The 27,557-nt window shown below is 37.0% G+C and overlaps 1 protein-coding gene across 28 annotated transcripts in view; it reads left to right on the forward strand.

Moving 5' to 3' along the window:
* DST (dystonin) overlaps positions 1-18,221 on the forward strand; it is a 535,648-nt gene extending 517,427 nt beyond the window's left edge. For 19 of the 28 annotated variants that reach the window (XM_075598122.1, XM_075598142.1, XM_075598124.1 and 16 more), the window contains 14 exons: positions 868-1,011; positions 1,907-2,095; positions 2,237-2,366; positions 2,647-2,810; positions 3,154-3,316; positions 3,596-3,750; positions 4,306-4,380; positions 5,432-5,449; positions 6,431-6,548; positions 8,713-8,781; positions 10,334-10,527; positions 11,620-11,730; positions 15,999-16,122; positions 17,244-18,221. In XM_075598122.1, the coding sequence (XP_075454237.1) occupies positions 868-1,011; positions 1,907-2,095; positions 2,237-2,366; positions 2,647-2,810; positions 3,154-3,316; positions 3,596-3,750; positions 4,306-4,380; positions 5,432-5,449; positions 6,431-6,548; positions 8,713-8,781; positions 10,334-10,527; positions 11,620-11,730; positions 15,999-16,122; positions 17,244-17,497 (1,908 nt within the window). In that variant the 3' untranslated portion in view covers positions 17,498-18,221. The remainder of the gene's footprint in view (positions 1-867; positions 1,012-1,906; positions 2,096-2,236; positions 2,367-2,646; positions 2,811-3,153; positions 3,317-3,595; positions 3,751-4,305; positions 4,381-5,431; positions 5,450-6,430; positions 6,549-8,712; positions 8,782-10,333; positions 10,528-11,619; positions 11,731-15,998; positions 16,123-17,243) is intronic. The other 9 variants (XM_075598128.1, XM_075598152.1, XM_075598147.1 and 6 more) reach the window with 3 other exon arrangements.
* Positions 18,222-27,557: the final 9,336 nt, after the last annotated feature.

Here is a 27,557-nt window from a genome sequence, read left to right on the forward strand (position 1 = left end):
ACAAAGGTAGTTGAATCAAAATCATTTTGTATTTTAACAAGCGCATATTAAAAAATTAACAATTGGTACAATTCTTAGAGGTCTAGTCACACGTAGAGGAAGTTTTGTTAAAGGCACAAGGGTCGGCAGTGTGTAATGGTCAAAATAGCTGGGATCATCACAATGTGGATAAGTAATGTGCCCTGGAGAAAAAAGTACGGTTTCCAATGCTGCTGCAAAAATACAGGTGAACAAACGATGTCTTTATGCAAGGTAATGAGGTAGGTGTGGAGCCTATATTTAGGCAAAAAGTCAGAGTCCCTGTTTAAAGCCTAAGCAGAGGCTCGTGGACATCCTATACGTGAAGTATAGGTGAAGCATAAGAAATGTCAAAATAATATGTAAGGCATAAAGCCTAATGTTCAAAATATATAGTGAAAAAACTATAAATCTTTCTCATAGGAAATTAAAATATTTCCTTCAACCCTGCTTTTCCCCATTATTTCCGTGCATAGAGAACTTGCACTGCCACCAGAGATTCTGGCAAATGAGCACACAGTTCATAGGAAGAAACTCATCATTTTTCTGACTGTTTAAAATACTAGTCAACAACTAGTATGCTATTTAAAATTGGCAACTGAACTGAAGTGCCGTTTCTTTGCATCACAGAACTGGTGCTTAGTATAGCATGTTATATTCTAAACTGGAATACAAATGTTCGCCCTCAATATTCTCTTATTTTGAGTTGACTTTTTTTGCTGACATGTTACTTTTCATTTCGAAACCTGCTTGCCAGATCCAAGTTGTGCAGCTATCTTTGCTAAACATAAGTCATTACTTCTTTGATCTTCTTCCAAGTGCCTAACAACCTCAGTTATTTTGTTTTAGGAATTCATGAGGAAAGTAGAAGAGCAACGGACTGAATTGAATAAAGGAGCAAATATGGGAGAAGCAATCCTAGCAACCTGTCATCCCGATTCTATTACTACTATTAAGCACTGGATAACCATTATCAAAGCCAGATTTGAGGAGGTGTGTATGCCATTATAAGGCTTCTTAAATACTTTGTTTCTTTATATCACCTTGTTCACAGGGGTGTCCCTCTTTATGATTTCTGTAAGAAATTGGCAGAAAACATTGTGCTATCCTTTTCTTTATTAAAGTTAATGTACATTACTGCACTAATACCTGTCTAGAAATTAACTTTCCTTTTTACATTGTGTTTTGCATACATTGGCCTTTATTCTGTAAGCTGTGATAAGTGCAGATGATGTGCTATTACATGAAAGCCCCATTAAAGTCAATGGGCCTTTTCATGTGATCTGCGCTATAACCCTTTACAGAATAAGGGCCATTGTGTGTTACATAATACATGCGCATTTTAATCATATTATTATTATGTATACAGATATGAACCAAGTTTTCTATCATCCTGTTTAAAAGTGCAGCACGCATTACATTTTTAAGAGCATGTTGTGTTAAGCAGTATGGAAAAATATATGGAATATTACATTGTTCTCCAGAAATGCATTAAAAAAGGAGAGGCCGGGCAAAATGGGCTGCTAAAATGGTGGACAGTTTGCAGAATAAAACATCAGAATTTTTTAGAAAGCGGTTCAATTCCATAAGACACTTGTAATGTTCAGATTGATGTTTGTCAGTAATGTAAAAAATGTAATGCATTTGGATTCCATTTTTATTTACATATATTGCCTTAAGTACTGCTGATTGCACATGAATTAATTTACAGAATAAGTGGAACCAACCACATGATGCAAGTTAAAATATAAAATTTTTATTGTTGTACGATACAGAACATGGCAAATGTAATAAAGTTAGGTGAGCTACAATGGAACCGCGAGACAGAGCTAAAGCTACTCGCAAAACACCTTAACATTTGTTATGTATTTATTTTGACATTTACTAGGTTCTAACATGGGCAAAGCAGCATCACCAGAGATTGGCTGTAGCATTGGCAGATTTAATTTCCAAGAAAGAACTGCTGGAATCTTTGCTGGCGTGGTTACAGTGGGCAGAAGCAAGACTCAATGAAAAAGACAAAGAAGACATCCCAGAGGAGATAGATGAGGTTAAAGCACTGATTGCTGAACATCAGGTAAAGTGCAGTCTGTGTTAATACATTCCAATAGATTATGCCATGCACTAACTGTCAGTGTTTCTCAAAGGGAATAATACTTCATTGTGTTTAGATTATGGTTAACTTGCCAAATTTTGTCTAAACTATGTAATTTTGCAGACATTTATGGAAGAAATGACAAGAAAACAGCCTGATGTAGATAAGGTTACAAAGACATACAAGAGGAAGGCAGCTGAGTCTACTTCAGCACAATCTCAAATCCCTGTCTTTGGTAAAGGGAGAGCATGTCGTAAGTATAAAAGGACAACATAAACGTAGTGATAAGCTCCATGAAAATGATACTCTCTATGCCAAGATTAGTGGATGTTACAGAAAATATCTGCTGGGGTTTTGTTAATTTGAGTTATCAATCTCTATTATACTGATTTCAGTTAATATTACGAAACAACTTCACATGTACGTCATTGAATAAATGCTGCTGAAGAAAGTAACTGGAACATTTGCTAACACGTGTAGTGGCTTTTCAAGTTCACTTCATAATGTAAATGTGTTTTTTTGCATTTTAACAGGAAAACGTTCACCAGTAACTGGCTTGTACCCATCTGGTGCACAGGCACAAATTGAAACTAAGAACCCAAGGCTGAATTTACTAGTCAGCAAATGGCAGCAAGTGTGGCTGTTGGCTTTGGAGAGAAGGAGAAACCTAAATGATGCTTTGGATAGATTGGAAGAGGTACAGGAACATTCCAACTTGTATTACTAGAACAGCTATGTATACCGCACTGTAGTTTGTACACCTACATACTTTGCAAGAGTGTTAATAAAAGTCATTTTAAAACTACCCTATTGACCCAAGTGGAAGTAGAATGAACTACTTAATACAGCAACAAACGCTGTGTTTCCACTTTTTCATTAGACTTATTTTCTCTTGCCCCTTTTTAGTGTACATTTTGTTAATAAGTGAAAGGAATCTACAGCATTAGTTCAAATGTTAATGACTTTACATGTACGTGCACAAAGGCAATTTGCTCATGTCTAAATGAATTAAACTCATGTTTAAAACTTGTTTGTTGAAGTTAAGGGAATTTGCCAACTTCGATTTTGATGTTTGGAGAAAGAAATATATGAGGTGGATGAACCACAAGAAATCACGTGTGATGGACTTCTTCAGGCGTATTGATAAAGATCAGGACGGGAAGATAACAAGACAAGAATTTATAGAAGGAATTCTTTCATCAAGTAAGTTGTATGGGGAGGGCACTACCACACAGATAGTCCTATTCAAGTAAATGGGACTTCCAGTGTAGTAGTGTTGAATCAGTATTATCACACTTTATTGAATAAGCCCCCAGGGGGACAAATACATCAAGCATCCGTACAGATTAGTGCACCCAATCCGGCGGTAATTCCCATTCACGATAATGGGAGTTAATGTTGGTCAGTGTGCGCTAATCTGTACCGGCGCTTGATGAATCCGCCCTTATGTGTCTAAACTTCTGCTTTTATACTTGTATTTAGAGTTTCCTACCAGTCGACTAGAGATGAGTGCAGTGGCTGATATCTTTGATCGTGATGGTGACGGATATATTGACTATTATGAGTTTGTGGCAGCCCTTCATCCGAACAAAGATGCATACAAGCCTCTAACTGATGCTGACAAAATTGAAGATGAGGTATTCCTTTATATTTGAGTCTTTTAATATGAGTATCATTGTATATTTTATATTTTATTTATTTTATAGTTACTTTTATAAACCTATAGTTCAGCCCCTGTGTGCTTTGCGTGCCAACCCCGCCCTGCGTTAAACAATGACGGGTTTTACTTTTGTCTTTCTCCACCTTCTCTCTCCTCCTTCCTTCTCTCTCCCCCACTTTCACACTGTTTCTTCCCCCACTCCTCTCATTCCCTCCCTCCCTCTGTTCTCTCTTTCCTCGCATCTTTCTTTTAATACCATATGATGTCATCAATTCTTTCCGCCTCTCCCCCAGTATTCTTGCTTATCACGTCAACTGAATTACTCTCTTTCTTTCTTTGTCTGCTTTCTGTCTAAACTTTATAGCTTGCTGAGTCTCCATATCTGCCACCAGGCTATGTGCATTATGATGTCACTGATGAGCTATATATCACGGAAAGGCAGACAAAAGATTTTTATAATATACTGTACAGAGATATTTTAGAAAATATTTTTGGTTGAAAAAAAACGTATTCCATTTTTACCTTTATACAGGTTACACGACAAGTAGCTAAATGTAAGTGTGCCAAGAGATTCCAAGTGGAGCAAATAGGGGAAAACAAATACAGGGTAAGTCATCAAAAATCGGTTTGCTAATAAGAATTGCACTCAAAAGGAGGGATCTTGTATACAATGTACTATGATGAGGAGGCTAGACAAGTTAAACTTTCTCCTTTTACTGATTAAAATGCACACTCCCCGTCTCCATGCCCTGATATAGATCTCAAGCATCAAAGAAGAGTTTTGGTTTCTTCCCTATAAATGTACAGTAATTACACAGTTTGGCCATTAATTGTTATGCAGATAATACTTAGTAGCAATTTTTAACCTTTACTAGGATTTATTGTTTCATTTTCTCTTCTGCAAGAAACATAATCGCAACAAGCTTTATATTATTGATTTGTGTAATATTTGTTTTTATCTTGCTATTTATATTTAAAGAATTGAATTTATATATATACACACACACACACACACACATATATATATATATATATATATCTACACAGTACTATATATATATATATATATATATATATATATATATATATATATATAGTATATATATATATTTTTCAAAATGCAGCAAAATGAAAACATTTTAGTAGAGAACAACTGTTATAAAAAAAAACAAGGACATGATACATGAAAAGACGTTGAACACAAGTATTTAAAAAAAGAATTAATTATATTACGTCAACAGAGTCCCTCTCTGGAGAGATTAACATGATATATACTATATGTTATATACATTTGAAGCAGAATATTATATAAAGGGTTATTTTGTAGTGCTGAGATTTTAAGTGTTAAGCAGTTGGGTAGTATGCAGTATGTTAGAGGCTACTGAAAAGGTGTGGACAGGTGGTAATGAGAGAAATAATATAATGGGACAAGGGACATAGCTGCCTGAGCTGAAGATAAAACAGAATGGAAGAGTGCATGTGCAAGGACGCAGCACTCCGCACAACAACCACAAGATATAGGAAAACACAGAGAACAGACACATTGATCATGCTGCATACTGGACATACATATTTCAGACATCATGAAAGAAAAGCAGATCCAGATAATTTCTTATTACACTAATTTTATTTTTTCTCCATTTCTCATTTCTTATCAGTTCTTCCTGGGAAATCAGGTATAATAAACCAGTAAAGTGTTTAAAAGTTGTGTTTATAATCAGCCAAGCTTGCAATGTGTGATCACTCCCATCTTACCATAACTCACACATCCATGTTGTGCTGCTTTGGGAAACCTGCCTTTGTGTTGGTGAATGGGGCTTTACTGCTTGTGTGGCATAGGTTTCCTCTGCTTGATTTTACTAAAGAGATTACTTTGACAAGAACCAGATTAAACATTACAAGACCGATAAGGGCTGTGAATGTGTATTTTTTAAATTGAGTAGTGTAGACTACATCTTTAAAGAGAGTGCGTGTTGTAGGGGTCACACAGCTACTTTTTGATGATGCAGTACATCTGATTATTAACCACTTAACTTTATGCTGCAGCGTTGATTTTCATAGTAATTGCTATGACGCAACAATTAGCTGTTGTAAATGTGGCAGTGTAGGACATTTTTGTTGTTTGGTTCTTGAAAGTAATCTTCCATCGCCATTAAAACTGTACTGTAGGTCAAGTAGCATTTGAAATGGTTATCTAGTAATGATAACATCTGTACAATTGTTTTTCAAGTTATTTTAAGTGCTCTTTGTTGAGTGAGTAATAGACCCAACAGTCATATTATTTTTTATATTTTAATTGAGAACGTTGTACATTCAAGTTAATGTAGGAAAAAAAAATCTACATTATTTTGTAAAACAAATTCTAGTTGTCTTTAAAATGGATATCTTTCTTTCTACCTTCCTGCTAAATTGCTTAATTTCACTTACCTGCAATAAGGAAGTTTGTACTCATTATGGAGTTAAAGGTCTTGCATGGAATACTGTAAGACCAATTTGCAACAATGTGAAATAAATCACTAATGAGGAAACAAATGTGATTCCGAATTACATTTGCGCTTTACCGCAAAACAGATTTAACTTGCATGGATAGTGTAAAATCTCAATTTGAAGGGCTCTTTATAACCTTGGTACTTGAATTTATTTATGTCTTCTTAAAGTTTGGTGACTCTCAACAACTCCGTCTTGTCCGCATTTTGAGAAGCACTGTGATGGTTCGAGTTGGTGGTGGATGGATGGCGCTTGATGAATTCTTAGTGAAAAATGACCCCTGTAGAGGTAAGTTGAATAGTGTCCAGGAAAAATAACATATTGTTTAACTCTCAGACTGGTGCGGAAAACCACCGCCATAAATTGTTGTCGGGTTCCCTGATGTTAGCTTATTACATTTCAGAGTTTTAAACCGCAAATGTTATATTTTTAGATAATCAAAAAAATAGAAATGCTTTAAGTTTTCATTTCAAAGCAGTCATACCAGTTTAGTTTCATTCTTCACGCCATTAATTAAGCATTTGTTAACTTTTGACTTATTACTGTAAAATGTATTTTTATTTTTACTATTAGTTACTATTGAGTAACTACAATTCCTTTGCCCATATTTTCTTATTGATCATGATCTAAGGTTTGTGTTGCTTCAGCACAGCAGCACTGCTTTATGGTAACATGGAACTCACTGCAAGTAACAATCCTAGGTCATTTTTTCCTGTTCTGAAACCCTCTAATACATTTGAAAAAAAAACAGTTTTTTTTTATTTTTACTTTACTTTTCAATACCATTTTAGTCATCTGGGTTTTCAACAGCAAAATAAATCAGTCTCAATACAAATCTCTGTAATGCTGCATAAAAAACCTGCATCATAAGCCCTTTCATATCTGTTAGTACGAAAGCTGTATTCTTTAGTTACGTGGCCAAAATATGAAAACACCTTCCAACCACACACAGGTAAACTCCAAAAGGAATGGCCTACACTGGCCTTAAGACTTTACCTTATCTCACAAGTTGAACTTCCATGCCACTCGGTGACCATGTCCTCATGTGTAGGTAGTTGGGAAGCTTATTCTTTCAACCAACTTTCTCCAAAACCTAGCCCATCACTTATTGTGAAGAAAACAGGTTGGTGGTATTGAGGCAAACATGCTTTGTTAGTTGAATTTCACCCCAAAAAACTGTATTTAAAAATAAATTACTGTACTTGTGCAGGTTATAAAGTAGCTACTATCATATTAAGCTTTATGTAAACTGCAATGACATCCTTTCCAATAGCAGTAACTCTTAGCAGTCCAATCTAGTGTAATTTACCCCAACTATCCATATTAAAGCTGCAGACCAAGCAATATCCTGCACGTGTTTTTTTTTTAAATAAATCAGTTCTTTACTATGAGAAAATATTTGTAGCATTTTTTTTAAAGAAAACCCAACTCTGAATGACATTTTTAATCTATTATAATATAACAAACATTTTTGTTTCTATAGCAACCATTGACAGTCACATCCCCTTCCTCTTCTGAAACAGGCTCTTGCACACTCCTTTTTGATCCCTACCCTCTCTCTAGCAGTGCACCAAGTGTGTCTAGCGACTGCCTGGTCACATGGTCTTCCCCACAGAACTTTGCATCTTTAGGCCTCTTCTGCTGCACTGAGAACCATTTCGTGAACTCCCGAACCGAATCTTCGCCGATCGATCACATGAGAACGGGTCGATCGGCAACTTAGCTAATTACTTTTCCATGTGTGGATTGTATTGATGCACATCTTAAAGGGGGTCCATTTTTTTTAAATGGCAGCTTGGACTGCTGCTTTAATACCAGTCACATGTAAATGCTAATGTGTGTTTATCTTGAAAACCTGTGAATTAGAAAGTAAGAGGTGTCCTTTGTATTTCTTGAGTTTCTGAAGAGCTGTGGCAATTGCAATGTATCAAAGAACAGGCAAAAATTGGAAAGTTAAAGGAGTTTCCACCAAAGAGCAAGTAGGGTCTTTATTAAAGTATCATCTGCCACAAAAAAAAACACTTTCTTTATTATGTCATTTCAGGCAAAAGGGAAAAAAAACAATCATTATATACTGTAAGGCTAATAAGGGTTGTAACCAATGACATGTTCAGTTTACTTTGGCACTGTACTCTCACATAGCTTTCTCTGCTGCCTTTAGCGAGTGAAAGACAGGCTTAATGTGATTAAAACCTTTCCTCAATTGTAACAAAACATTGTTTGGAAACTACCACTAAGCCAACAAGGCTCTCAGTATTGCAATGCTTCACAGAAAAATGGTTTAAAACTACTTAATTAGACTTTGATACTTAAAATCTTTGTCTTTGTTTATATCCTGTATTTATTTTTATTATTATTTGTTTGTACTTATGGCAGTGCTGTACTTTTCCTATTATCCTACTAAATATCCTTCCTTATTTTACATGACTGGTATTCTGTCATTTCTTCCTAGTTCATCATCATGGAAGTAAAATGTTACGTTCGGAATCAAACTCTTCAATTACTACTCAGCCTCTTATAGGTTGGCAAATATCTCTCTTCCCTTCTTTCATCTCTTTCCATTTCACTTCTCCTTTCACCTGCTTTGGCTTTCACATAACACGTGACTGTTTTTATTGTGTGTGCTGCATGTGTGCGTTTTTCCATTTGGTGTTATGTGGTACTGGCAGGTTTGGATGAAGCTGTGGTTAGCATGCATGGTTATGTGACTTCTTCACAACCATTATATCATTTCATATTAAGTAGACTCAATAATATATTGCATGCGTTTTTGCTTAATAAAATACATTTGTGTGTTCCTACATTTCTAAGTATATTTTGACATTTTGGTTTGTTGAAGTATTTTGTTTGATCCTTGAACATCTGTCAAACTTTTGTAGCAATGATTATTTATTTATGTTTCGGGCTCAACTCTGATAGGGTTTCGGAGTCAGAGGAGAGATAGATGAAATAGTAGTTACATGCAGACCTTTTTTACAGCTTCTGTTGATTTTCAGGTACAAGCATTTATGTGCACATATATTTCTATCACTCAAGAACTGAAAGGGGCAATCCCTCCCAGGGACAACAGTGAACTAATGACAGTGACATGTTTAAGGGTTTCCATCTCAGTGATTCATATCGCTTTTACCCAACTCTGTCACCTATAATTATTTATAAATAAATGTGTTCAAGTTACTTTGTAAATATGGCGAGCTGAAACTAGAAAGGGTTTTGTGTGACATTACATCACGGTGTTTATTAACTGCTTGCCTGACCGAGTCCCCTCCATTCCCAGACCCTTATTGTATTGGCTATCTGATAAGAACCGTGTGAGCTAAAGGTGAAGAACACACTTGATTGGCAAACACTTCCCCATTGAGAGGGCCCTTGAAAATGCAATTTGTCATTAATAAAAAAGAAAAAAAATGGAAGCAGGCAAATCTTTACTATTAGCATGTTTTAGATTTGTTTAGGGAAGCCAATTACACGGTTAAATTGTTTATAAAATGTTGTTTCCTGTCTGGCTGTGTGGGATTGACTACCTCTAACTCATTTTTTGCCTGATTAGCTTTGCAGTACGTTATTCTACTAAAAATTGCACCTGTGTTCAAGAGCGCACAGGTTACCACATAATGTGTACCTGTTTCACACCTGTGTTTTAGACTGACGGCAGCTACGGCTTGTGTGTGATCCATTTTCCTAGTCTGCAAATGTGGCATTTTGTGTAAAACATGAAAGAGTGAGGTGGGTGGTAAGGCACATTGTGCGTCGTTACACACCTCACCAATTATTTCATTCACAAATCATTTTATTGGTGGGATTTAAAAAGTTGGAAGAAAGCAATACACCCACTACGGACTATATCATATTCATAAAAATGCAAAGCAATATGAGTAATAAATAAATATAAAAAGTCAAGAAATTCCACCCATAAGTTGTTGACACACACGAGGGTCATTTTACAATTAGTTTTTTTTTTCTTGTAACGTTGCCATGCAGTTCTCATAACGACCACACATCCAATTAATTTATCCAAAAACTGCATTGATTTTTGAGTAATGAGTTATGCTAACACTTTTTTCATGTTGTAGCCAAAGGAAGAACAAACATGGAGCTGCGAGAAAAGTTTATGTTACCAGATGGGGCCAGTCAGAGCATGACTCCTTTCCGGCCAAAAGGTCGCAGATCCCAACCATCTTCAAGAGGTGCATCGCCAATCAGATCCAATTCAAGTCCAAACATACAGGCCGGTCCTTCGCAGGCCACTGCTACCAGCACCCCCAAGGTATGTATCAGTGTACTGTATGCAACAGTGATACAATGAAGGCCACATAACAGCTATGATCAATACATGAGTAAATTAACTGGATTTAAAAAAAGGATTCAGCCATTTCACAATGATGCCCATTAGAGCAGTCCTACAGATGTAGCAAACTTCACTGCTCCTGCTGATAACACAACATATTGCGTTATCGAGTTTCCATTGGCAGACATAACACAGAATATTCCACCACAACGCGCGAGCGGCAGCAATAAGCTTTGCTACATCTGTATGTTGTAAATAACCATAACTTTTGTAGATTTACTTTAATGTTCGGTTGAGAAAATTTAGTTGGTAGAAATATGTAGCCTGTGAAGTATCGTTTTAGAATGAAACTTATCTCATTACAAAAAAATATGTAGGGCAAAAATGTTGCCTTTTAATGGCTAGCTGATGTTACAAGAGAATACTTTTGGGACTACTAAAGTCCCTTCTTCAGGCTTTTGTTACAATGAAAGCTGACATATTTGGTTACATTTGTACAAGGAAAAACAATATATGGGATAATTTAATGTGTCACACAACATGAGAAACAATTGCAGAAAGTTACAGTAGATGTTGAGGAGGTGTTGTGCGTGGGTGTTAGATGTGTATCAGAGAAGGTCAAAGGAGTTCCTGATTAGAGATACATCTCATTATCTTAGTCCTGTTAAAACAACATGTTTGGATTTACATGTGTTTGATAAATTACCTTCAGTCATTGAAGGTAAGTGGCACCAGTAAATTAATTGCATGCTTAGAGCTCCAAGCAACCTAAAACTATTACAGTATGTTTGCCCTAATGTTGATGATTTTTTTTTCCACTGTGTCACCTGTATTTTTTTATGTTTATTAAAATTAAATGAAAAATGTATCCAAAATATTTCAACCTCTCCTGTTGCGGTGTGGGGAGCAAAGACCACTTAATGCAATGCAGTGCATACACCACTCATACTTAGAAGGTTAAGGGGTGAGTGACCCTCTTCTGTATGACTCTGGATGTCCCATCTCTGCCCACAGTGATATCATTTGAATAATTGGTTCTGTTACATTTTGATTTGCCGTTGTTTCATACAGACTCCCCTCCAATTAACACGCAATTATGGTAAGCCTTGGCTGACAAACAGCAAAACATCAACTCCTTGTAGGAGTCCTGAGTCCCCAGAATACCAACTTGCATCTGCAGAGGTACAGTAAAGACAGTGCATACTGTCAAATAACCTCTCCAAATCACAGCTGTTGTATGAGTTCACTAACCACTATCACTATTTCATATCAAGCTGTATCTTGCACACTAATGCACTTTTAACTGATACTCGTCTTCAATATAAATTCTTTATTTCATCCCTCTTTTTTTACCTAACGCTATACTATAAATCTGAAAAATCTCATTTGCAAAGAGGTTCATGATATAACAATCTATAATAGATATTTAATATTCTGGATTCAAATAGTAAAGTGCATTTATTTGTCCTGGTCACGTATGTTCCCAAATTTCCCCATTATTTCCCTATAAAGAATAGGTTTGAGGAATTCCTGAGTTTTCTGTTGCATAGGAATTCCTGTTATCTAATGCATCAGGTGTGGGAGAAAACCTAATCAATGAGTAAGCTTGATACATAATTAGAAGCAGCCAGGTATTTAATTTAAACACTGCTTTACAATGGTAAAAATGCCAAGAGACTACAGCAGAGCCTAGGAATATTACTTTCAACAACTAGTGGGCACATGACAGCACATACCTGGGACTGGTTGTCTAGTTCCCAAAATGTACATTTTGCAGGACTTTCTGTTCTTTTCATATTATTTCCATTAGTGTCTACATTAGTTATAAGTAATATAAGAAATATGATTGTCTTGGTCAGTGTATCTTAAGATTTCCTAAATTGTTAGTCGTGGTGATTTAAACTTTTTTTCTTTATTGATCAACAAACATACATGACTTTTTTTCACTGTAGGCCCTTCGATATTTGTAATACTCACTCTACAAATTATTTTTGGGCTGAGAAATGACTTGAAGTTTGCATGTTTACCTAGTTTTCTGTAATATCAACTGGACATCCCCAATCAGTATATTAAGGGGCTCAGTTCATTACAATCTCACATGACATTTCTTTACTTAATAGTTTTGTTGAGAGAGCTAAGTTGAGAGTTTTGTTGAGAGAGTTTTACTGTGTATTGTGGTTAATTATGTTATTTTATTGATTCACAGAAGAACTAGAACAGTGAGAGCGATAGCCTAACTGCACCCTTATCAGTCACAATATAATAGTTGCTCACATTAAAGAGGCAGCCCAGCCGGCACTTAAAAAAATATGTAATATAAGCAGCCTTTGATTTACCTTTATTGAAAACTAATTACCTAAGCTGCCGATCAATTAATTTCCCCTTGATCGATCAGCAACGGTCCTGCTTCCTAGGGTTGACTAAATCGCTGCCTTTCAGTTTCCATCAATCCTTCAGTCAGTGTAACACAGCAGCTCCTTATCTACTGTTACAGCTTCCAGCTTAAACTGTTGGGAATATTGGCAACAAATGATCACTAATAGGAAAGTGTTACAAAGATCTTGCACTGCTGGGGAAGTGGGCTAAACACTGCTACAGACATCAAAGGATGCTCAGTATATTAAAACGAATTAAAAATGGCTTTAAGAGTTGAATGAAAAAAATGAGTATGTATTATCTAATACTACAGAACAGATTAATAAAAAAATAAAAAACACACACATGTAGAACATTGCATGAGCTGCTCCTTTAAATTACAGGTAAGGTAATAGAGCAGACTTTAGACTTTATGGGACACTAATGCAGACTGTGGCTAGTTGACCTCATTCCTAAACCGCAAGTTTTTGGGCTGTTGTGTTGGAACGTATGAGTTTGTGACACATGGGTGTAAGACACCACATATTCCCAAAAGATAGCCCATTCATTCTCCATATGTAAAATCTTGGAATAAAGGCACGTTTTCCTTCTTCATGCAAAAGTGTTCACATGATGGGCCACAGCTGTTTTTCTCATCTCCTGTAGCACATAGGAGAGCCCACATTGAGACTCAGCATTGCGTCTTGTTACCATGATAACGTAATTTATATCCCTATGCCTTAGTACCACATTTTAGATTGTGAGCTGTTCACCCCAGGGAATGTTTTGTGCCTGTACATGTCTATATACAGTGATCCATACAAGATCAGAGCTAAATAGGTGTAGAAGTAAAAGTAAATATAATAAACAGTAATAAGCAAAAGATAGGATATATGGAAGATACGGGTGACTATTGCATCAACATTTTTTTCTGGATACTTATTTTTGGTAAATCTTTGTTTACTTATTTTTTGTTAATAAACTGAGATTTCAAGCAGTTCCTGTGGCAAAAAACCCCAGAAAAGATAAATGGTGGAGTCGGTACTATAGTAAAATGTGTGTATACTGTATGTGTGTGTATGTGTGTGTGTATATATATATATATATATATATATATATATATATATATATATATATATATATATATATATTCTGTATATGTGTGTATGTATGTATGTGTATATATATATATATCTATATATATCTATATATATCTATATATATATATAGATATATATATATGAGCCAACGAGTATTCTAAAACTTGCCTTAAACTAGCCAGGTACATGCTGGGTACATTTCAGTGACATTTCTGCAGAGGCTAATGGCCCATCGGATTAACACAGCAGTGGTTCCTGGCAGTCCCATTCAGTTTGAACGGAACTGCCAGGGACCCCGGCTGCTAATCCAATGGGCCATTAGTCTGTCTGCAGAAATGTGTGAAATAATGTTGCAGCATGTACCCAGCCTATACCCAGCATGTACCCGGATCTTTTTGGAGATTGCCCCAGGTATATATATATTATATATATAATATATATATCAGGTATTACCAGAAATTCATCCGGAAAGAAGAGACAGCACACAGCCAGCTAGAAACGACAATTGTATTGAGGTAACATAAACCAAGGCACTGCATCAAACGTTTCAGTCAGCTACATGTGACCTTCCTCAGGGATGTGCGCACAACCCTGAGGAAGGTCACATGTAGCTGACTGAAACGTTGGATGTACTGTAGTGCCTTGGTTTTTGTTACCTCAATACAATTGTCGTTTCTAGCTGGCTGTGTGCTGTCTCTTCTTTCCGGATGAATTTCTGGTAATACTGCTGCAGCCCCTCCTATCCTCCGACTTACCCGGAAAAATGCGGGGATGTTATCCGACTCTCACGGGCCTTCTCCGCGCGGCCCAAAATCAGCTGATAGCGCTAATAGCGCTAGACAATGAAAGCGCTTAGCGCTAAACAATAGAAATGCCCGCGGGCGCGAAAACGGCCCCCATCAGCCCGCGATTTGCCCGCGATTTTTAAAATCGCTGGGAAAAGGCCGCAGGAGAATAAAGGCGGCCGCCACTGTACCTGCTTTCTATTTATGCATATGGGATAAGCATCAGTTTATTGTTGTTTTCAGAGTGCCTGCTGCCCTTGTTTTATATATATGTATATATATATATATATATATATATATATATATATATATATATATATAATGCGTGTGTGTGTGTATATATATATATATATATATATACGTATACAAATCTCAATTTATTATTATTAATTTGTTTACCTGGTCCAGGTAAGCATCCAGGTTTTAATGTTTGAAAGATAATGATGTGGTCTGCTGTGTAGTGGCTCAGGGGCTTACAACAATTTGGCCAAAATGTTAAACTAAAAGACCATTTTATTTAATAGATATCTATACATATATATTTAGGCACTGTACCGTGTATAAGTTTCACTGGATGTGCACTGAGCTCTGTCTGTGTTTTATGTTCTGTCTCTGGTTTTAAATATATATTGCCATGCTCAGTAGCACTCCTCTGTGACACTTATATGCTTATATATATGTTGTTGTTATTTTGGGGGTTCAATATGAGCTTGTAGGTGTCCTGTATGTTTTGGAAGATAATGTGGAACATTGCACATTCATGAGCAATTTTTTAAAGTGATTGTTTCCTGTACAGTATATTGGTTACTGTGTGTTTAGAATAATGTTGTAAGCCATAAATCCTGTATGTTTTTCTTCATATCCTCAGTTACTGTATAATACATTTGATGTTTATTTGCATACAGAGTGTTGTCCCTGAATGTACATTCTCCGTCCCACAATGAGCAGCCACTTTACCTTTTGTTTCAACATTGTCCCTCATTCCCTCTGGATTGTAAACTCTCAGGAGCAGGGCCCTCATTACTTTCTATATATGTATGTGCATGTTTTTCCTCACCTATATGTAACTGTTTATGTTTTTGTAATATAACACTGTACCCGATTGTACCGCGCTGCGGAATATGTTGGCACTTTACAATTAAACGATAGTAATAAGAATCTAACCAGTTGAAGGGCTCATAGGACATCATGTTTTGTTTATCTCACACAGGGAACTCTGATACAGGGAAGCAAACTTAGGCTTCCAGGATATCTATCTGGAAAAGGGTTTCAATCTGGAGAGGACACTAGCCTATTAACAACAGCAGCCACCAAAGTTAGGACACAGTTTGCAGGTGAGCAACCATGACAAACAAAACTTCCTATTCATTGTTTTGCACTGTTCCGCAAAACATAATGCTGATTAAAATCCATAGCCACACATGGTTTTCCGCCACTAATTTGTTTTCACTTGTGTTTGTGTGTAGATTTGCTGTACAGTTTATAGATGTGTTAAATAGCAACTATTGAGTTACACTTGTATTCTGTCTGTATTCACAATGCCGTAGTCACAATGTAGTGTTTTGGCATATTAAAGACCTTTTGATATGATTCTATGTTATTTCAACTCTACTTTTAGTGAGTACACATACTAAATGTTACATGCTATGCTAGTGTAGCTTAGATAGAGGATACATCTACAATTTAGACCAGACACATTGTTTCCCTGGGTTTTTGCTACTAACTATGCAGTTACGAGCACAAAATCAACTTACTGTATATGAATGCTTAATAGCTAGAATAATGATACTCCAACACCATCCAGAGGACAGTATTGCAATTCATGCCGTTGTTTAATAGCTTTTACTACAACGTTTCACATACTATACTATCTGTTTTTTCATTAGAAAAATTAATGGTCACCATCTGTGACCTCCATTTGTACTGGATTTTCTTTGTTGTGGTCACATTGAAAAGTAATTAGCACTCATCTTCTGGTTACATTATTTTATAAGCAGAATATCTTTGTGGTCTTGCAGTACAAATTACCAGATGTTAATGCACCAATCCATTAAACAAACAAACAACCAAATCAATGCTAACTTTACAGTTTAGCTCTATATCAAAGATTATAGCCATAGACAGTTTATATGCTGAATTTACAACCTACTCAAGATCATATTGATGGGTAACGTAGCACAGAGAATGTTTGTTTGCTTTGCAGTGCATTAGGGACTCAGATGAAATAGTCTTAGTTGCTTTATTGATCTAGAAAATAATAGATTTTTTGCAGGTGGCATATATATTCATAAGACCACAAAGTATTCTCTTCATACACTGTAGCAAGAGCACAATTGTCATGCTGGCAAAATAATAGATATCATGTCAGTGTTTCTGCAGAACAGCACATGTTGTCACAGTTATTCATTTGTTTATCTGTTAACTGTTAAAAATACCACCTTCTTTTTTTACATAGACTATAGAAAAACTCCGACTCGAACTGGAAGCAAGGCTGGCAGCAGATCGAGTAGCCGCCGTGGGAGTGATGCTTCTGACTTTGATATATCGGAAATCCAATCAATATATTCGGATATGTCAGAGACTGTTCTTAATAGCAGCAGGCCCTCTCCCCGAGCAAGTTCACGCTCTGCAACAGGCAAGCCTACCAAAATTCCAACGCCACAACGACAGTCACCGATCAGCAAACTCAGCAAGTCCACCAAACGATAGGGTGACATACTCCGGAGAGATCTTTCATTGTGCATTGCCTATTTAAGTTTGTAAGATGTAAAATATTATGTAGAAATTGTTGTGGAATAATGCAAGAGTTTTGATTTTAATCCTGCAGATGGCCTTAAATGTGTATTTGTCTTGTTTTTTTACGCATATCATTTTTATCAACAACATTTGTTTGTAATATCGTTTTGGAAAAAGAATAAGGGAGATTAAATTAAACTAACGGTTGTATACACTTTTGTGTAGTACATACACTAAAGCAGTTGTTGAATGTATTTATAACTCTTTGCAACCTGGAGAGAAGTACAGTATGCCAGACACAGCTTCATTAGTTACAAATTAAGAATACCTCATGATAACTATTTAAAAGAGTGCAGAAGGTTGACAGTACATACTGAGCTTAAAACACTACACAATCTGTTTTCACTTGAATATCATTATGCACACTGCATTTACAGTACGTACGCAGTTTTAAGTTCAGAGAACTCAGATAGGTATTTAATCAGTTGCCAGAAATTCAGTTTTGTGTGTGTTTTTTAACTAATGCCTGTGAAACTCAGTCTATTAGAAGTATAACACTGTCCAAATAAAGCATAGAGTGCATAAGTGAAGTTTTCTTTCGCTTAAGTGAATGGTAGCACTGTATCTTCAAATTACTTTTGTACCAAATCGATTTTGCTTGCAGAAAGTTATGAAATAAACCTTGTCCCAAACCTAAGTTACTGATTGGTAATTCTATACGTATACAGTACAGTATATGGTAGAGATATTAAATACTGTAAGTACAATTACTTTTACTGTAGAAAGGGGCAATTCCTGATAGCAAACCAAAAAACAACAATGTGTAACTAATTTCCCTTTAAGCAGCAATCACCTTTACTTGTTTTTATTTACCCCTATTTTTTTTTTTTTATACAAAATTTGAACTAGTGAGTCCTCCAAAGCTGAATGGCACTATTTTAGCTCCGGTCCCCATCCAGTAAAATGCAAATTGGAGGGGAAAAAAAGATGAGTATGGCTTCCTATTGCACGGCCATATAAATCCCCTTTAAAAACAGGAAGTAATATCAGCAACTTCGCCAGTAAGTAACTCAGAAACCAGGAGGTCCCCAGAGCCGAAAATTGTGTGATTTAGCTGTTTCAGTCCTCTTCAGACATTAAACACAAAACCCTTTCTTCAGGGCCTCTGAATTGGGGAATGTCTCTCAATCAAATGATTCCTCTTTCTCTGTCCTACTCTGTCTTTATCCGAGAGCCAGGAAAAGTAGGTGAGGGATAGAAAGGGTGTTTGCCTATTCACACTCTTTATGAAGACATTAACATCACACAGAAATGAGTAGCCAGCAGAAATGAAACCCATCCTAATTTACAATAAAACCCCTCACAGGTTTCCATGGCATTGAGCTCTTAGATTTCAAGCCTTAAACATGTCACTGACATTAGTATACATTCGTCCTAGCATGGATGACCATTTTAAAACATTTATGGACTATTATCCCTTTGAGTGCTGGAGGGGTCATTTTGCCATGACGTCTCTTGCATAGTGCTGTCACGTGACTGCTTTCAATAGCTGTCGTGACCGCGGGGAGCCATTTAACAGGAAATGGAAGTAGAGGAGTGGTCCGTTTCCTCACTGGGCATATCGCATCCTGCACTCCATGGGAATGCAGGAAGCGATATAAGCGCCTCAGTTGGTCATGATGTAGTCACTACATGATGGGGCCTCCAGAGGGCCAGAGCCCATGAAGTAGTGACTACATCCTTGGACACCCAAAGGGGTAAACACGGCCAATACTATTGAGCCAATACACTTAAAAATCTGAGTTGTTAAATGGAATATATGCACACAAGAAGCCTGCTCCTCGTTTAGTGCTGCAGAATGAACATGGTACATGTATCTGCATACAGTATGTATTCAGCTAAAAAAAGTCTGCATCTTTAGAACTAGAGAACCTCCACTTTCCCACCATGGGATGCAGTAACACTGCAGCAGGGGAGAAAGCAGCGTTTGGAGGAATGCAAAAGCATCAGTGTAGCAAGCCCACATTAAAAACAAAATTACAGCCCCGTTAAAAATGTTAATGGAAAAACATACCCAAGCAAATATTTGGATGCAGTGTAATTGTATTAGAAGAACAAAGACCTGCACTTGAGTAATAATTTACTCTGTTTTATTGCATTGCACCATTTTAATCCTTGTAGTATGAACCTTATCTGACCACAGGGCACGAGGGGGAGAGTACTCACTTTAGATAATATGGGTGTACTATACACTGTATTTTGGAAGGGCAGGCGCTACATATAGTTATATTTAATATTGCAAACATTACATAAAGTTTTGGGGTTCCCTTAAGAAATATGCAGGCCACTGAACTATTGCAGGCATACAGTATGTAATTTTAAAGGTGAAGTTCCCTCTGCACAATTTTATTTTGCCCCCCTGTTTTTTTATGTGGATCTGAAGCAGGGGGTCCCGAGCACATGCTCAGAGTCCCCTACATCCTCTGTGCGGCGTAGAACGGTAAGTATTGCACATGCGCGTCCCCGCGCATGACAGTAGCGTGATGTAATTTCCGTGACGGTTTTTCGTTACAATCCGAGATATTTTTCCCATCAAAACTCAGTAAGTGCCAGCAAAGAAGTTTCACTTAAAAAAAGGAGAGGAAAATTCTCATATAAAGAAGCAGTTCTACCTGTTCTGTTTTTTTTAATATAGTAAGCAGGTCTCGTAAGCTGAACAACATTAATTTCCAGCTCTTGTGACCTGATTCCTGAGATACTTCCAGGAAAGGACACAGCACTACAATCTCCTCAGGGTGAAAAACAAAATGGAGGCTTAAATCTCCCGCATCACACTGGCCAATAGGAAGATGCAACATTATTCATTGTGGCTTCTTATTGGCCCATGTGACTCGGGATTTAAACCTTCATAAAAGGTTCCCATCATACCTGCTCCGGTTAGTATCTCGGTAAGTATGGGGTGGCCAGAGCTTGAAAAAAATGCCCTTCAGCTCCAGAGACCCAGTGCTTCCCACCTAAATAATTAAAAGGGGGTGGGGAGGGCAAAGTAGGACTGCTTCTTTAATGTTAAATCACACAGTAATAATATATGCACCTGGATTGAAAACTGGTTAAAGGACAGACAACAGAGGGTTGTCATAAATGGAACTTTTTCAGGTTGGGCTAAAGTCGTGAGTGGAGTACCTCAGGGATCGGTACTGGGACCCCTGCTTTTTAACTTGTTTATTAATGACCTTGAGGTTGGGATCGAGAGCAAAGTCTCCATCTTTGCTGATGATACTAAATTGTTTAAGGTAATAGAATCAGAGCAGGATGTAATTTCTCTTCAGAAGGACTTGGAGAGACTGGAAACGTGGGCAGGTAAATGGCAAATGAGGTTTAATACAGATAAATGTAAGGTTATGCATTTGGGATGCAAGAATAAAAAGGTGACTTACAAATTAAATGGAGATATATTGGGGGAATCCTTGATGAAGAAGGATTTAGGAGTGCTTGTAGACAGCAGGCTTAGCAATAGTGCCCAATGTCATGCAGTAGCTGCAAAGGCAAACAAGATCTTATCTTGCATCAAACGGGCAATGGATGGAAGGGAAATAAACATAATTATGCCCCTTTACAAAGCATTAGTAAGACCACACCTTGAATATGGAGTACAATTTTGGGCACCAATCCTAAGAAAAGACATTATGGAACTAGAGAGAGTGCAGAGAAGAGCCACCAAATTAATAAAGGGGATGGACATTCTAACTTATGAGGAGAGGCTAGCTAAATTAGATTTATTTACATTAGAATAGAGGCGTCTAAGAGGGGATATGATAACTATATACAAATATATTCAGGGACAATACAAGGAGCTTTCAAAAGAACTATTCATCCCACGGGCAGTACAAAGGACTCGGGACCATCCCTTAAGGTTGGAAGAAAGGAAATTTCACCAACAACAAAGGAAAGGGTTCTTTACAATAAGGGCAGTTAAAATGTGGAATTCATTACCCATAGAGACTGTGATGGCAGATACAATAGATTTGTTCAAAAAAAGGTTGGACATCTTTTTAGATGGGAAAGGTATACAGGGATATACCAAATAAGTATACATGGGAAGGATGTTGGTCCAGGGATTAATCCGATTGCCAATTCTTGGAGTCAGGAAGGAATTAATTTTTCCCCTTAATGGGTTTTTTTGTTTGCCTTCCTCTGGATCAATAAGTAAGTATAGATATAGGATAAAGTATCTGTTGTCTAAATTTAGCATAGGTTGAACTTGATGGACGTACGTCTTTTTTCAACCTCATCTACTATGTAACATGATCATTGATACATTTTTATATCATGAAAGAAAAAATATAGTATAACATTAGTATTCAATTAGAGTTACATATGTAGTTGAACTGTCTAGTGCAGGGGTCTCCAAACATGTCCTTAAGAGCCGTACATAGTCCAGCTTTTATGGATATCCCTGTTTCAGCACAGGTGGCTCAATCAGTGGCTCAGTCAAGCACTGAGGCACTGATTGAGCCACCTGTGCTGAAACAGGGATATCCATAAAAGCTGACCTGTGTGCGGCTCTTAAGGACATGTTTGGAGACGCCTGGTCTAGGGCAATCGCTGCCTGACCGCGGAGGACATGGCACCGGAGGGTTAACGCTGAAGGGGGAAACCAATTCGTAAGCGTGGACGCCCGCAGTGCGATCACTGCAGACACTGTCTCAGCACAGCGGGCTCTCACTTTTTTGCCCGTGACCCTGGAAACAGGAAATCTGGCTACATCTATCTGTTGTTATTTACTTCCTCAACCCTGCCCATGGCATCTATCACTAAATTAATAAAAAAGTATTCTGAGATAAGACACACTATGGTGCTCACCAGAGTTTGTATAGGTTAATTATTGTCAGTGTTGTATAAGGAGAGGAAGATTACTCTGTACATTGAACCAAAAATGTGAACTGCACAGGAGTGTGCTGTAAATGTGTGTAAAAACAGTTGCGGACACGGAAATCTTAAAAAAAACTTTGGGGAAATTGTTCAAAAACTAAACTCTTTGCACATTTATAGTGTGATATTGTGGTAAAAATATAACTTTATGTGAACAACTAGTGGTGATTTTTCTTAGCTACCAACTTAAAATATTAAGCTTATAAAACAGTTCTATCCTATAATTTGAAAGCCACAGTGGAGGGGACTAGGTTACTGCAATTAGTGGTATGTAAATAATCAGTGTGTAACATATGTCATAAAAGGAGATTTTTTTATTTATTATTTTCTAACATGGGATTGAAGTAGGGCGTCTCTAAGGCTGAACCCTATTCATTTCAGCCCCAGGAACACTGTGCTTCCTGCGATACAGACCTTTGAAGGGGATGTCAGTATCTCTGCAAACCTTAAAGCCCCCAATCACGTGGCCAATAAGAAGCCTCACCAGAAGATGTCACGGCTCTATTGGCCCCCAGGGCGCAGGCACTTTGAAAAGTGCCATTACGTGATCCCTGATAGCAGAGCAGCAGTATCTCCGGAATTAGGGGGTCCCCACAGCTGAAATGAATGCGATTGAGCTTTGTAAAGAAGTCCATCTTTAAAGTGGCCCTTTTTAAAGTGGCATACAGTGTGGAGTTTAACAGGGAGTTCAATAGTAGTGGAGCAAGTGGACAACAGAACACCTATTGGCTCTGGATACTGAATTTGAATTGTACTGGAAAGGAGGAGAGCTTCTATCACAGAGTCAAGAAGACACAGCTCTCTTCACTCTAGAGAATCTCCTTTCATATATTATATTTCTAGCAACTACCACTCTACTCTTATCCTAACTGACTATATGTTTTGTTATCTTTTAGAAGCTTAAGCTCAATGTCTTGAATAATATAGAAGTTAGGGGGCTACAGTGAGGACAGAATTGAGCAGTAATTCTAGAGCTGCAATAATCACAGGAGATACAGGTCAATATTTACAAAGTAGTGCTATACCATATGACATCTTCTGATACCGGAATACCACCATGCACTTGGAAGGTGTCTTATGAAGTAGAAATGCTTAGTAAATATGGTCCACAGTGTCTCTGCTGTCTCATATACAGTAGTCAAGATTTTATTAAAATTGTGATCATGACACAATGGGGGACAGGATGAAATTTGGCGCTGGTTGTTTGTGTGACAACAACTTTGCCTCTTTGGGGAGAATCTCAGATGCACATGTTGTCCATCAATATTTTGAGGAATGTAGGACTTTTTGTACCCTGCTACAGAAAAAATGTCTGAACATACCCCAAACTTTCCAGAGCCCTGAAGTATTGTATGTTAAATACAAATATTTGCATTTTTAAATGTTTACGCTATTTAAAATTAATAAGTAGTCACACAGAAGTAAATTGAAGAACATAATAGGTGACAATCCAATGGCCCTGATAACCGTGCCCTCTTGCTTTTGTTTAATTTATAAAAAAACAAAACAACAAAAAACTAAACGGGCGCAAAGGAGAAACAACAAAGACACAATAAGTAAAGCGAAATACAATGTATATGTATGAATGGAACATATAACACTTACATAAAATAAAGGTGGATCACAGTGATCCTGATCATCCACATTGCACAGAGGATTGGGCCTCAATTCACTGAAGCCCCGCGATTCCAAAGTCCTCGTTGTTGAAAGGAAATAGAAAAGTTCCGGCCCTAATGATGGAATTAAGATGCCGGATCAGTCTTTCAGTCGGAGTCCTCGTGGGTATGCCCAGATGGCAGCTTCCGCAGTCCATCGTCACTAATCTTACTTCGCTGTGTATGACCTCATTTTAACGTGTTTCCTGTCAGCGTGACACTTCAGGTTCGTCTTTGGATCCCCAGACGCCTTTTAAGTACCGGAGCCGAGTAATGCTTCAGCCTATGGGAATCTCACCAGATGTTTTAACTCATAGCCGTCCAATTAGTGTTTAATCAAAATGAATTGCCTAACAGATAAGCTTACTAAAACCATAAAACATTGACAGTACATATCACAAACTGACACTAAACAAATTATTAAATGGTAAAATAAACCGACCAACAAACATATAATAATGAAATAGACAAGAATAATAATAACTAAATAATAATTTACTATCAATTTTAATAAAATGTTTAATTAGACTAAGATATTTAAAAGACTGTGGTAAACTTAGAGCCCAAGGATGAAGTAATCACATCCTAGACTCAATTAAACCAACAGATGATTAAAAAAGCATTTATGTGTAGATCAACACCTTAATATCAACTGTTGCAAAATGACTACTAAAATTTGAATAGACAATTGAGTGTCAACAATAATTTTAACTAGAGCAATGTAAGTTTATAAATAGAAAACTGAGAATGTCTTAATTCACAATAAAATTAGCGTCTTAATTTTCATAGAGAAAAAGATCATCTTGAAGTCCAAAAGTAGAGAATGTCTTCACATACAATCTAAATGTCTTAGTAAACAAGAGAATAATACTTGACTAGATGGTTGGATCAGTGGAAAAGATCTTAATACACAATTGAGAAACTGACCATCTTGATATACACAATAGAGAATGTCTTCATATATATAATGTAAGTATCTTAATACAAATAGAGGGAAGCTTAAATGGAATGTTTCAACAACACATCCATAAATATTCCATAATGACAGTGATATATATATATATATATATATATATATATATATATATATATATATATATATATATATATATATATATATATACATTGAAAAATGTCTTGATATACAAATATCTTAGTGGGAGAACTAAGTGCCTTGTAAACCCAGAATTGGGCACTTGTACTCTAGTGTATTCACATACATAGGGAAATACACCATTAAATATAAAGGCCCAAACTTTGGTTATGGCCTAAAGAAAGAGAGAGAGGGAAGTGGCGGGGATAGAATGGGGAGGGGATATATCACTTTAAAAGGGGAACCAATTCAATGATTTCATTAAGACCCCAGGTGCTTTTGTTCAGAGAGTATAGATCCAGAACTGTTTCCTTTGGAAAAGGAGATTATCTCTATCACCTCTCCTGGGATCCCTCGGTACAACTTCTATTCCCCTAAAATTAAATCCATCCACTCATGATGAGTTAAAAAGTGGTGTGCCAGGTTGTTAATCTTTTTGCCTCTTTCCAAATTCTGTTGGGCCTTTCGAATTCCACTAATGTGTTCACAAATCCTGACCTTTAGAGGTCTGATAGTCTTCCCTATATACAAAAGATTACAAGTGCAGTTGATATTGTAGTTGATTTTGTTAAATTTATAAAGTGCTTGCCCACAAAATGCATAGGTGCGTATTTTTACCTATTACTATCTACATGAGCTAAATAAATTCTTTTTATAAGGGATTTGACCTTTTGATCTTTATTTTTCTTCAGTCTGGGTTGTGCTCCGTTTCTACACAGCTACTTTCTGAAAACATATTTAACCTGGTCTGGTATAGCATTTTGGAACACCGCAGACTTCTGGAGACAAGTCGCACACAATGGGCTCCATCCTGGCATCTCTCTGTGGTGCCTGCGCTACCCTCTGATCTTACACGCTAAAGTGTGTCTAATCGGAGATGACATCACTTCCTACATGGTTTGTCAGGGAACCGAGACTAGCGTTGGTTTGCCCTTCGCGTTCCGTGAAGGTATCTCACTTCCTCTGGGGATTCAAATCAGTACACTGGTACTACCATCTATCCTGTTGCCTAGAGTGACTTTTTGATTCCTCCTTTTCCTTCTCCATTCACAGCATGGCTAAAATGTATTCCTTTTTCTCTGTAAAATTGACATGATCTGCCCTTTCCTCTGTCAATCTACTGCTCTCCCATCTGGATTATTGTAACTAACTTAACTTGCTGCAATCAGTCCTCCCTGCCTCACAGCTTTCTCCTTTGTTATCTATTCAAAATAATTTCACTTGCTCCTAAAACATTCTTTGCTCATCTCCTCCTTAAATCTCTCATCAAGTTTCAGATCACCTACATTGTTCTCCTCTTTACCGTCAAGGCTCTCCACTCATCTGATCCTCCCTACATATAGGCTTTGATCTCTTGTTATGCCTCTGCTTCTCTCCTGTGCTCTAACCATATCTGTCTCCTTTCCACCCCTTCACCTCTTCTGCTCTCTATCACCTTAAACCTTTTTCTCTCACTGAGAAGAAATCCAAATGAGGAAAAACAGAGCACAACAAATCCAAAAATCTGGGGCTAAGCAGAGGCAACAATTAAAAAAATGACTTTTATGAATTGATAGACATCATGGAGGTACAATAATACTCTAACGTGTTTCGGGCTTAAAATAGCCCTTTATTAAAGAGTGTCACTCTCACTGCCTCTTACCTGACAAACACTCTCACACTCAGTATACACCAAATACCCTCTACCCCCACTTTTAAGTCAAACCTTAAAACTCACCTGTTATTTAAAGCATTTCATTAGCCTGGACTCATGGCTACTGTCCCACACACACAGTCACTCGTACCAACTATTGTGGCCAAGCAATGTCATCTACTGCACGTATTCCCTCACCTGCTGTCTCTGTAAATCTCCCAACATACCACTTAGATTGTAAGCTCTCCAGGTCAGGGATTCCCTTTCCTTTTCTCTGATTTTGCTTTTTGCACTTATTGCTTTATAATTCCCTGTACTCTATTGTCTCTTTTGCAAAGCACTGAGTAAACCATGGGCACGATATAAATAAAGATCTACATACATATTTTAATAACACAGATATTTGCTGTATATAATACCATATATAGGTTTTTTCTGTCTCTTATTGACAATTCATTCCATTTCAAGGTTTAGCGCTCTTAAGGATACTGTTTTAATATGGTACAACCCTATATGTTGTATATAATGTAATAATACATCATGTCCTTTCATATACTTACAGCAAAGAAAACATACACCATAAGAAGTTATACTCAAATTCATGTGAAAAAGAAACCAAAATTATGCATAATACGATATTCTAGGCACAACCGGATCAATGATCAATAGATCTGATAATCTTTCTTGGAAGGCTCAATATATTGATTATTTTGTGAGAAT

The sequence above is a fragment of the Ascaphus truei genome, chromosome 4 (assembly GCF_040206685.1).
Source record: "Ascaphus truei isolate aAscTru1 chromosome 4, aAscTru1.hap1, whole genome shotgun sequence".
In the NCBI taxonomy this organism is placed as follows: Eukaryota; Metazoa; Chordata; class Amphibia; order Anura; family Ascaphidae; genus Ascaphus; species Ascaphus truei.